The 13,470-nt window shown below is 40.9% G+C and overlaps 1 protein-coding gene across 2 annotated transcripts in view; it reads left to right on the top strand.

Moving 5' to 3' along the window:
* Positions 1-13,470, top strand: part of LOC145353057 (amyloid-beta precursor protein-like) — a 200,281-nt gene that overhangs the window by 48,579 nt on the left and 138,232 nt on the right. For both annotated transcript variants that reach the window (XM_080203396.1, XM_080203395.1), the window contains exon 2: positions 4,419-4,589. In XM_080203396.1, the coding sequence (XP_080059522.1) occupies positions 4,419-4,589 (171 nt within the window). The remainder of the gene's footprint in view (positions 1-4,418; positions 4,590-13,470) is intronic.

The following is a 13,470-nucleotide window of genomic DNA, read 5'->3' as shown; positions in this document are numbered from 1 at the left end:
AAGCTCATTGAAATAATATCCAGAGATGTTCTCTTGCCTCCTTGAGACGACTGGGATAGTTACCTTCGCAAAAAGGACGCATTTGTCTATTAACAAAGTTTAATTAACTAAAGTAGGTATGTAACTCAAGATTGAAAAGGAACTGCTTTAATTCTGATGAGCCTGGCGTTTCTGGCTGTTTCTGTGCAGGACAGATGGTTGCCTAATCACCTATGGTTATAATACAAATGTGCTTCAGTTTCTTACAAAGCTGTTAGCGGGGTTTACAACAAGGTGGCAGTTAAATTCAGGAAACCAATGTCACAGTACAAAAGGTAAAACTTTCATTAAAAACCAAGAATCAGTGGGAGAAATTTATCACGATGGTGATGGATACAGAATAACCTGACCACCTCGACAAATTCTAAAGTTATCGTAAAAACAGAACAGTTATACGTTTTCTTTATCAGATTTCCCGCCCTTCATTAGTTTAAAATTAATTTCATTTAGTATACACACATCAATACAAATCTGTCAAATAGCTCATCCAACTGCATTGTACCTGCCAACATGGTGGTATTTCATTCACCCATGAAACCCGGACGTCAGCTGTCCTCTTGGCTAAAGCTACTTCCCTATTGCCTGGTTATGGTAGATGGTACCGTAAGGGTCAAAATGGATGGGCTCACTGCCAAGCTGAATAGACGTGTTCCTGTGTTCAGGATCATATCCTGTGTCTGGGCAGAGACTGAACCTTTTCATTACTGTTGCAAAATGTTACCTCATAAGAATTTCCTGAAGTGAGTTCTGTTAGCTAAAGGTTTCCAGACCTTTGACTCTATTTTCCCATCACACCTTTCATAACTTGCATTGGACAAAGTGTACAATCACAGTAAAATACTTGAAATACATTTAGAATATTAGCTTATATGTTTTACAATCATAGTTCCTCATTTAATTCTCATTTAACACTAGAGTAGCAAGAATGTGGAATGCCCTGTCTGCAATAGTGATGGATTCGTCAACATTAAGGGCATTTAAATGGTTATTGGATAAACATATGGATGATATTGGAATAGTGTAGGTCTGATGGGCTTTTGATTGGTTTCACAGGTCAGCACAACATTGAGGGCCAAAGAGCCTGTACTGTGCTGTAATGTTCTATATTCTCTAATCTACATGTGAGGAAATTATCATTTAACACTTTACTGTTAGCTCTGCCAGAGCATATATGTTGTCTAAAACCCAAGAGGAATAATTGCTTTCAATACCCTAAGGAACCTTGGGCTAGAGTAAGGTTCTGCCTTCAATCTTATCAAAGAACAACACAGCACGGGAAACCAGGCCCTTCGGCCCAATGAGCCCGCGCCGCTATTTTAACATTTTTGTGCCCTCCTCTACCTATGACTTTTGTCTACGCCTATTGGGGAAGATTGAGGGAAGACTAATTTAGGGATAATTTGTTACACCAGTCAGCCTAAGAGCACGTTTTTGGGGTGTGGGAGGAAACCGGAGCACCCGGAGAAAACCCACGCAATCACGGGGAGAGCATGCAAACTCCTGCAGACACTGGCCCAAATCCACGTATCTGCACAGCAAACAGTGATAGTCACTGAGCTGTCGTGTTACCTGTTAGATGGTCCAGTTTTTAAGCGTACCCTAACAACGTGAAGCACTAGGCAACTCTCGAAGCAACATCCAAGAGCAACAAGGCGGACTGAATCACCTGTGAAGTAAAAGAAAAGACATCAATAAATGTGCAAAACTTTGACAGACATTTATGGAATCCCCAGAAGCTCAGAAGTAAGACAAGTGAGCCATACAATATGTTGGAAGCTCCGTAGGAATCGATTTGATTCCCAGGGATGTCCCAAGGCTCTTGATCTTTATTTAGAACAGTCTCCTGTATCCCTCCATCTCTAGTCCACTCATGTGCCTATCTAAGTAAGCCTTAAACAACTCTAGCGTGCCTGCCTCCACCACCCTACTTGGCGGTGCATTCCAGGCCCCCACCACCCTCTGCGTGAAAAACCTCCCTCTAACATCCGAATTATATCTCTCTCCTCCTCCTCCCCCCCCACGCCCACCCTAAGCCTGTGGCCCCTCGTAATTTATGTTTCCAACCTAGGAAAAAGCTTACGTCTGTTCACTCTATCTATACCCTTCATAATTTTATACACCTCTATTACATCTCCCCTCATTCTCTGCCTTTCTAAGGAGATCAGCCCCAGTTTGCCCAATCTCTCCTCATAGCTCAGTCCTTCCATACCAGGCAGCATCCTGGTAAACCTCCTGTGCACTCTCTCCAGGGTCTCCACGTCCTTCCGGTAGTAAGGCGACCAGAACTGGACACAGTACTCCAAATGCGGGCAAACCAACGTTCTATACAACTGCAACGTGAGATGCCAGCTTTTATACTTTATACCCCTCCCTATAATGGCAAGCATACCATAGGCCGCCTTCGCCGCCTTCTCCACCTGTACTGCCACCTTCAAGGACTTGTGTACTCGCACCCCCAGGTCCCTCTGCGATTCTATACTCTTAATAGGCCTACATTTATCGTGTAACTCTTCCCTACGTTATTTCTTCCAAAATGCCTCACCTCGCATTTATCTGGATTAAATTCCATCTGCCATTTCGCTGCCCAATATACCAGCCTATCTATATCCTGCTGTATTGCCTGACACTGTTCCTCACTATTAGCAAGTCCAGCCATCTTTGTGTCATCTGCAAACTCGCTGATCACATCACGTACCCCCTCTTCCAAGTCATTTATGTATATTACAAATAGCAAAGGTCCCAGTACTGAGCCCTGCGGCACACCACTACTTACAGACCTCCAGCTAGAGAAGGACCCTTCCACTACTACTCTGTCTCCTGTTACCAAGCCAGTTCTCAACCCATCTAGACACCTGTCCTTGCATCCCATGAGCCTTAACCTTTTCCACCAACCTACCATGAGGGACTTTGTCAAACGGCTTACTGAAATCCATGTAGACGACATCCACGGCTCGTCCTTCGACCGTTTTTGTCACCACCTCAAAAAATTTTATCATCCCATTAATTCCTAAGATGAGTTACAAGTTATTTTGAGGATAAAAATCTATGGGTAAACTTGAGTGGCTTTTGCCTTTCATCAAAAGATAACACTGCATGCCAACACAAAATGAGTCATTGGCCAAAAGTGCTTTCATCTTCATGCTTGACGACGTGCCCTGTTTTAGGAAGTACCAGTGCCTATGGGTTTATGCTTCACCGGACAGCCAGTCTTCACCATTTGCTGTTCTCTTATAGAGAACACAGAGCGGCTCTGTTCTAAACCCACTCCATATAGACCCATGTTTTCACAGGTTTACCAAGTAACTGGAATAAGTCATGTTGACATGAGGATGCGCAACTGACAGAGTCCCTTGTATCCATAGTCTTGTAAAACAACAAATTGCCTCCAAGATAGATGAAGGGGATCCAGATTGAATGTAGTTATATAAACCTTTGTGTACCACATCACATTGAGTTTGCAGCTTTGCACTTACATGATTGACTACTTTTTCTGTCTTCAGTTTTGAGCCAGAAGAAATCGGCTTGTAGTAACTCTTTGAAATTAATTTCTAGTTCTTATGCTTCTGTACCAATCAGACCACAACTGTCACTGATATCCTAACACCCCAGCTTGGATAGCTTCCTGGAATATGGTGGCCCTGAGTTATTCAGGTAGTAAAAGTGAGAGGCTGGACTGAAGTGATCAAAGAAGGTGACTTACCACCAACACCTTCTGGAGGGCAGTGAGGAATGTGCGACAAATGTTGGCCCAACCAGAGATGCTCACACCTCATAAACTGTTAATTTAAAAAAGGTTTCAGGTTTTGATTTCAGGTGTTGATTGAATATTTTGTCAGGAAACATTGCCCACTATTTGTAGCTGACTGTCACACTACCTATTCCCACAAAGGTGATCCAAAGTGGAGGAAGAAACGTGTTCTGATTTTATTCAACATGCAGTTCAAATTGGAGAGGCGCAATTTATCAGATTGTTTTCCTCACTTGAAATTAAAACCTCTTGAAGTAAGATTTGACCTTTGGGAACTTGAAAAAGATGCTTTGTGTAGTTTTAGGAACCTGTTCAATAGAATCTGGTGCCACCTTGCACGAGACCTACAGTAAATCTTCTTTAATGTTTGTTTTCAAGTTTTTTTTAACACCATCTTGGATTCAGTCAGCATTCCTCAATGCAAAGATTTAACTGAAGCACTCACCATTTTCCAGCAACTGTTTAAATTCCTTTTGTTGCATCAAAATTTCCCTGAATGTTAAAATGTCAATACTGTTGGCTCTGTTACAAGCTGAGCTTGACTTTTCAATAGTCCTTTTATAAATGTTTGTTTTTATACCACTAGACTGTTTGATGCTTTGATTGTAATTAAGATCATTCTGTTTGCCAGGTGCCCACTGATGGAGGTACTGGACAGTTGGCAGCAGAACCCCAAATTGCCATGTTCTGCGGCAAATTAAACATGCACATGAATGTACAGAGTGGCAAGTGGGTGTCTGATCCTTCTGGAACAAACAGCTGCTTTGGAACTAAAGAAGGAATCCTGCAGTACTGTCAAGAGGTATGTGCATAATTGAAAAATGTTTTTTTTCTGTCTTAATTGCATATCCTAAGATCTATATGTGGCTTGAGGGCTTTCCTGACTTTTGATATATATGACCTGGTTAATCAGATGCTTAGATTTATTGTGGAGATAGGATGTGCCAAGGAAGTTGTGAAATGATACATTCAGAGTATAATTTTGTTTTGGTAAATATTTGATATTTGGACCAAATTAATGCTTTTATAGACTTTGAACAGAAATGAAGTAAAGGAATTGGATGCTGTTTTGCATCTTTTCTTTCAATCTGGGAATATACTAGCAAGGGCACCATTTTATTAACCACCCTAAATGCCCTTCAGGAGGTGATATCGGATCTCCTCTGGAATGATGCAGTGAGGATATTCCCAAAATATTTTTTGTGATCTTGACCTAGCAACGGTGAAAGAATAGCAATGTGTTTCCAATTTGGGATAATGTGTGACTTGGTGTCCCCATGCTCTCATTGACCTTGTCCTTGGTACAGGTCCTGATGCTGTCAAAGGAACCTTGTGATTTGCTGCAGTTCATCTTGTAGATAATACACCTTGTAGTCACTATGAATCTTTAAGCTGACAATGGGGTGCTAATGAAGCAGACTCCTTCGGTCTGGATGGTGCTATTGCCTCCATCTCCTGTTGCGTGCGGAAACAATCCCTGACTGCCTCAACGTATTTGTTTTTGCTTTCCCATTTCTCCCTTAAGGTTTGTACTCATCTGCCTGTTGTACCTGTGGGATGTTCAAATCTCTCATCATTAGTATATTATGATTTTCTACAGCCTTAGCTGACTGAGTAGCTCCTTGTCTGTCTACTCATTTTGTGCTGGTGACTTTATTGCAGTTACTGATTGACCTTTATTGTCTTGATTGCAATCCATATTGCTTCAGTCACGTAATATTCTGAAATATCTACCTTTTATAAGGCACTATTATCATTTTTTAATAATTGTGCCACTTCTTTGTAGGCCTGTTGTGAACATTAATTAGCCTCAACTTTGGTTCCTGGCCATCCTCCGCTGTCCGCCATGTCTTAGAGTTACTAATTATATCAGTATTTCTTGAATACACTTTCAATCATCATCCATTGTTCCTGATGCTGTTTGTATTTGTATAAGAACTGTTCAATGTTTTCTTCAAATATTTATTTCTTTACCTGACTGTTAGGTTAATTTCCTTCTTCATAGTCAGTTTCATTTAATGCTCCCCCCGGCCCCGTCTTAGTAATTTTGAAGTAAGTACTTCGTTGCCATTTTGTCCTCTCAAAGAACAGTGTAAGCTGTGTGGTTTAATTGAAAACCAATGTGCTCAGATCAATTTATACTTGTTACTTGTTGAGGGGACTGCATTGACCAATGGAAGGATTCTGTAGCTATTGGATATTACTACTGAGCATCCAGATTTAGAACTGATACTTAGACCCACAAATCCTTTAATGTTGATCCATGATAAGCTCCATTTGACTTAGAATTTAAGTGCTGTCTCCACCTGTTCCTAGACTCTACACAGGTCTTTGGAGTGGAAACATTTGAACTCTCAAGGCACTGTTAAGATATTTTCTCAGCCCTGTGCTGGGAGCTAGCTAAAAACATCTTAATACTGGCAGATTACTGAGACTTGTTCAATGCATTTTTCCACCTTACTGGGAATGGAATGGTCATTCAAAATAAAATTACTAACACTGAATTTTTATGAACCTTAAACCGGCATTCTGCCCTGACGTCATTTCTTTTTGGAGAAGCTTGAGGCTCAGGACATGGAAGCTACAACTAACTGCAAAGGAGCAGAGAGATTTAGGGGTTTGAGTACAGAAATCAGTAACAGCTTAATAAATAGTTATTTGGTAGTACAGTGTTTCAGCATTGCTTTAAAAATTGGCCATGTCTTTGGAGTGTATTGTGTCGCACTCCTCAGGACAAGCGCAAAATACCAATGTCAGGGGTGACAACTTTATACTATGTGAGAAGAGAGTGCTGATTGACAAATTTTTCAGCAATACTTGGCTTAATATTTATGTGGTGTATTTAATACAATAAAAAAATTAAGGGGCTACATAAGGCAGTGCTACGGCAAATGATCAAAAGCTGGGTCAAAGTGACAGGTTTTAAGAAGCATCTGAAAGGGAGATAGGCAATGAGGTTTAGGGAGAAAATTCCAGACTTTAGGAAACAGGCAGCTAAAGGCACTGCCATTAATGATGGCAACATTTGGATGACTGCAAATATCTGAGGACGGCGGAACTGGAAGAAATTGGAGCGAGGCGGGTGAGACCATGGAGAGATTTGAAATCAAGGACTAAAATTTAAAAAATCAAGTTTTCGCTTAACCAAGACTCCACGTAGGTCAGCAAGCATGTTGACTTGCCAAATAAGCAGGACTTTGGTGCAAGTAAGGATCAGGACAGCAGAAATTTGGATGACCTCAAGTTCACAGAGGAAAGAGCGTGGACACCAGCCAGAAGTGCATTGCAATAGTGAAGGATTTCAAAAGCAGATGAGCTGAAGCAGGGCAAAATCACAATGTCAAAGCTTGAAATAGATGATCATCATGGTGGCATGAGTATGTGGTCAGAAGCTCATCTTGGGCTCATCAAGGTTAAGGACAGTCTGGTTTAGTATCAGACATTTGCCAACACCGTAAGCTAGGAGACAAATGGGGGGTGGAAGTAAAAAGGCTAATGGACTATTGACCTTTATTCTGGGGGAGCTGGGATATAAAGGGGTGGAAGTTACGTAGAGAGCTCTGGTTAGATTCTGATTTACTGTTGTTATGGTTCAGGTCAGAAACTCAAGTGTTTTACAGAGCCTACCTGCATCGTGAATTTTGCATCTTGAATTTGGCTCGGATAAGCATGAAATGTTTCACTTCAGGAATGATTCAAATGACCAACTAGGGAGCTTTTATCAAACAAAATTTAATTAAGAATATAGTTAACATGTATGGAAAGAAAATTAATAACTTTCACCAATGACAAACAAAAATAAAACAACCACAATAATGTATAACCCTTAATAAATATATCTAAGATGCTTCAATCAAACCAAAACCTTCCATAGACAAAACCCTTTAAACAAGTTCAACACAACAAAGTCTAATGCTCATGTGACAGTGGGATTGAGTCCTTTGGTTGGAGAATTGAAAACTCTTGTCCTCTTGACGCACCCAGAACAGTTTGGAATCCAAACAGTTTCCCAGAACCCCAGGTAGACTCTGCTGAAACCACTAACAGCAGGAAGGCAAGACCTTGTTTTCAGATAACCAGCAGAATTGCCAAATAAAGCAGAGAGAGAGAAATATTTCTTTTCAGTTTGAAGTCCCTTCTAAAAAGTAACCTACAGCTCAAACTGGAAAAAAAAAGTTCCTGTCACCTGACCTGCCTAGCAGTTTTTCTCCTAACAATGCAGGGTCATAAAACTTAATCTCAAAGTACCTGAGGCCCCCATTTAAACCACTTGAACAATAAAAGGACTATTGCAGACAGCCCGGCAGCAATGACACCAGCAAAAGCTGTCAGCTACAGATTACATTTTTTTGAAAAACTCTTAAAGATACACTAACATCATGTTGTTAACTTCTGAGCTCTGTCCCTCAGGTAGGATATCTGGGCTTACAGTGCAGTGCATGTTTGCCAGAAAAAAAGTTATATTATGAAGACAGGTTACGTCAGCTAGATTTGTGTTCCACTGAGTGGTGAATAAATTGAGGTATTTAGTGGGGAGTTAGGAATTAATGACAAAGGTAGTGAGAAACTATTTTCTTTAGTGAGGGAAATCCAGAACCTAAAGTCCTAGGCTGCTGTATGGCCATGTTAGAAAATAGATGAGTACAAAAATGTTAGTGAAAATTGGAAAGTCTTCCCCCTAAAAGGTGATGTTGGGACACAATTAAAATTTCAAAACTTATTTTTTTTAGGTAAAGGACAATGGAACTAAGGCAGAGTGTTATGGTACAAATCTGACATCTAATTGAATTGCTGAGTAGTTTGGAGTAGCAAAATTGTCTCCTCCTGTTCAAAGGAAAATGGCCAAGAGGCAGCCAGATGGGTGGGACTGGGTCATTCTAGGCTGTGCCTACTTTGCCTTCAGTGTAAAATCAGCAGTGCAGAGTTTTAAAAGTGCAAAGAAACATGAAATTCAATCTGAGTTTGCAAACATGCTTCAAGAAAGAAGCACAGACTAATTACAGTGCAGAAAAAGGCAATTTGACCCATTGAGCCTGTGCCAACTCTCGGCAAATCCCATTGTCCCACCCTCCCCTTTATCCCTGCAAATTTTTCCTGAGATGATCAGAGGGAACAGGGTATGGTGGCCAGAGGGAACAGGGTATGGTGGCCAGAGGGAAGCAGTTAGATCTAAGCAGAGAAAGTAAAAACAAGAAGAAATAATATAGAAAGATTCTTTTCTAATTAAATTATTAAATTAAAATAAGACTGAAGTAAAATATTTAAGTTAACCTACCTGTAAAATCGAGTGATCTTAGTGTAAGGGAAGGAAGGATTGATAACTAGCTGCTGTTTATTTAAGTTCTAAATTTGTGTCTCTAAATTTAGTCAATAGTCTAATAAATAGAAGCAAGGGCAGAAATCGTATCCTGTGACATGTGGAAACTTCTAAACACTTATGTCCTGGACAATCACATGCAGAAAGTGTCATCAGCCAGAGGAGTTTGAAATTAGGGTTCGAAGTGTGAGCAGCAATTGGAGCTACTGCAGTTCATCTGCAAGGCACGTAGGTAGTACATTCCTGTTGAGGTTCACCCTGTAGCTTAAGGGTGTGAACGCAGAGAGGGAATGAACAACCATCAGACAGTCAAGGTAAAACTGATGAGTGCAAGAGTCCCAACTGTCTTGCTGTCAGCCCATGTGAAGTTTAATATATGAATGAAGGTGATGGTTCTGTGAAGTGCAACCAGAGCAGTAAGGATGGTTCAGTTGTGCAGTGATGTCAGACAATGAAGTTTAGGAAATAAATAGTGATAGGGGATTCTATAGTTGGGGGAACAGGCAGGTTTTCCTGCAGCTGCAAATGTAATTCCAGAATAGTAAGGTGCCAAACTAGTGTCAGAATGTCACTGAATGCCTGCAGTGCACTCAGCAGGGAGGTGTGAACAGCCATATTGGTACCAGCAATAGAGGTAGGAAGAGGATAAAATTTTAGGGCGTTAAGAAAGAGATTATGACTTAAGTCCTCAGTAGTAGTAACCTCTGGATCACCCCTGGTGACAGGTGCTAAGGAATATAGAAATCAAAAGATAGAGTAATTTAATGCAGGGATGGAGGAATGATGTAAGAAGGAAGGCTTTAGTCTCTTGGGACATTGGGACTGATTCTGGGGGAGGTGGGACTTGCATGAGCCAGACAGGTTGCATCTCAACAGAGCTAGGACCAATGTTCTCCCCAGTTTGTTAGTGCTTGGAGAGGTGGGAAAGGGGAAGATGCACGTACTTCAAATTAATTGGGCAAGAGAATGGGAACCATGATGTTGAATTAGAAAGGAAAAACAAGGTGGACAAAGGATTGGGAGAGATGGATACTACTAAGTGAAAAATAGCAAGTTATAAATGGGCGCAGGGGCATCTGATGTGGCAATAATTTGTATTCGGCTTAAAAAAGCACAAGATTACATAGTAAATATTCCTGGATACAAGGTGTTCAGGCAAAGGAGATGGGGTGACAGTATAACATTAAAGTCTGAAGAAATTTGAATAGGACTCAGCTTTTTTCCAGCGGTTGGGTCACCGCTTCAAGATGTGGGCCGATTGTTTAAAACTGAGATTGAGAAATTTCTTCACTTGGTTCTAAGTCTTTGGAATTCTCTCCAGATAGATTTTGGTGCTCTATACTTGAGAATATTTATGGCTGGGGTTGAGGAAATCAAGAGAAATGGAGAGACAGTGGGCAAGTGAAATTGTGACAGAAGATCAGCCGTGTTTGTATTGAATAGAGGAGCAGGTTCAAGCGGATATATGGTCTACTCTTGTTCCTGTTGCTCATGGATTAAGGTGAATATTAGAAACAGGATTTTCTAGAAAGGCAGAAGTCAGAATCTATTTGGTTAGAGTTCAGAAGCAGAAAGGTTCCACTTACAAAAAGCTGGGACCAACATTCTCCCTAGTTTGTTGGCGCTTGAGGGGAAGTTTGTATGGTTTAAACTAATTTGCAAGGGAATTGGAATCATGATTTAGAATTAGAAAGGAGAAGCAGGGTGAATGAAGAATTAGGAGAGATGGCACTAAGTGAAAAATATTAAAGTATTAATAGGTGCATGGGCATCTAGTATTGCGATAACTGATGTATGGCTTAAAGGGCAAGACTGGGTACTAAATATTCCTGGATACAAGCTGTTGTACAGGGAGAAAGGAACTCGGGGAAACCTCAATGAGGGAAGCAATACTGAGCAAACTGGGGGAGTTGCAGGCTCGAAGAACCAAAGATGACGTGAGGAAAAGCTCTTTTAATGCCCTGAATGGTTAAGGTCTAGGATGCACTGACTGAGAGCGTGGTGGAGGCAGATTCAGTGGTGGCCATTAAAGGGGGAAATGAGTACCTTAAGAGTGTGCTGTAATCCCATTGTCATGCCTGAACCAATACCAAGCTTGTGATTGTGGAAAATCATTTCTTCCAGTGATGAGGAATGTCTCTAATGGAGTGAATGTGATGTACCTTGGCAAGAGTGCATTTCCTATGATGTCCACTGTGTTATCTTAATTTGTCAGTTTACCAGAGGCTAGGCTGATGTATAAAATTTGAAAAATGCCTTGAATCTGCAGTGCGATGGGGAGAAGCAGAGAGCAGAGCAATGGTTGGAGGAACAGAGTGGAAAGCTGAGCAGGAATGAGAACATAGCAAGAAAGGGAAACTAGGTGAAGATGATAGGAGGTGCTCGAGAGGTGGGTGGGTGTGAGTGGGGGAGAAGTAAGTATGTGCGTTTGCCTCTGAGGTGACAGCATGTGCATGCACGTTTGTGTGTTCAATATGAAAATCCAGTTGTCCAGCAGCGCATCCCCCCACACCCTGCCCCATTAAAAAAAAGACTAACAAGTTAGGCTTAAAAATTTTTTAATAATACATTGTAATTCTAATGTACATAATTTTTAAAAATTTTTGTATCTATGGACCTTTACGCTAAAACAGCCGATTTTTTTTGTAGTTACGTAGAAACTTAAAGCACAAGGAGGCTATTCGGTGCTTCAAGCCTGCTTCACCATTCATTTTGATCATTGCTGATCATCAAATTCAATATCTTGATCCCTTCTCTCCACATTTCCCCCCCCCCCCCCCCACCCAATATCCCTTAATCTCTTTAGCCCATTGAGCTGCATCTAATTTCTTCTTGAAATCAGGAAACGTTTGGCCTCAACTACATTTCTGTAATGGTGAATTCCACACATTCAGCACCCTCTGGGTGAAGAAATTTCTCCTCACCTTACTTGTAAGATGTTTAACCCATATCCTCAAACTGTAACCCCTGGTTTTGGACTCCCCCACCATTGGGAACGTACTTTTTGAACCTACCATGTGTCTAATCCTGTCAGAATTTTCCAAGTTTTTGTGAGGCCCCCCTCTCACTCTTCTAAACTCCAGTGAATATAATCCTAACCGACTTAGTCGCTCCTCATATGACAGACCTGCCATCTCAGGAATCAGCCTGGTAAACCTTCAGTATACTCTCTCATCTTTCCTCAGATAAGAACACCAAGACTGCACAAGATACTCCGCACCTGGAGTATCACCACACTCAGCAATGCCCTGTCCAATTGCAGCAAAACATACCTATCCCTATACTCAAATCCTCCGCTGTACCTGCGTGCTTACTTTCTGCGACTGATCATGAGAACTCCAAGGTCTCATTGAGTATCCACCTCTCTCATTTTACTTCCATTCTAGTAATAATTTATCTTCCTATTAATGCTACCAAAGTGTTTAACCTCACATCTATCTACATTTGATCTGCCATTCATATGCCCACACACACGAACCTGTCCAAATCATGCTGAAGCATCTCTGCACCCTCTTCACAGCTCACCCTCCCACTCAACTTTGTATCATCTGCAAATTTGGAGATAATATATTCAATTCCCTCTTTCAAATTATTCATGTGTAATATATAATGTGAATATTAAATCTTCGACACAATAAGAATGTTTCTGGGGGTTCAGTCAGTTCTCTTAGGAGCTCAAAAGAGTTCTGTGGCCAGAAAAATTGGAAAACCCTGTAACAGAGCAGCTAGGAGAAGAAGCTTCTGTATCAGCAATTAACATAACCCAGTGTTAGAGCAGATAGGAGAAGGTTCTATACTAGCAATTGGCATAAAGCAAAATTTATATCGGTGTACAAAAAAGCATAAATTGCTTTTTTTTCCCCACTTTTCTGCCAGAAGGTTGACGAGACTGCAATGGGTCTTACCTAATGGGGTTTAAAGAAAGTCAAAGTTGGACTTAAAAAGCTGATCAACAAAATTGAGTCTCATGGAATGGGAGGATCAATATGAGCTAGGATCCAAAACATTTGGTTTGAGGGCAAAGGAAAGAGCATGCAGTGGTCAGTGGTGGTTTTTCAGACTGGAGAAGGGTAGACAGTCATGCTCCTCAAGATTCTTTGCTAGCACCAATGATTTTTTTAATATTTATGATTTTGATATCTGAATGCAGTAAAATTTCAAATTTTGCTGATACCCAACTTTGAATGAGGATGGTACTAGTTGAATGCAACAGGGCACAGGTGAACAGAATGGACAGACAAGTGGCAGATCGAATTTAATACAGAAGTGTGAAGTGATGCATTTTGACAAAAAAATTTAGGAGGGGCATTATGGACTTAATGGCACAAATCTAACGTGCAGGGACAGGGTGACTTGCGGTTTTGTG

Source organism: Carcharhinus amblyrhynchos, chromosome 15 (genome assembly GCF_965287045.1).
Source record: "Carcharhinus amblyrhynchos chromosome 15, sCarAmb.v2.hapA, whole genome shotgun sequence".
NCBI lineage: Eukaryota > Metazoa > Chordata > Chondrichthyes > Carcharhiniformes > Carcharhinidae > Carcharhinus > Carcharhinus amblyrhynchos.
Note: the sequence above shows the minus strand (reverse complement) of the source record. Positions and strands in the feature narration are given on the sequence as shown.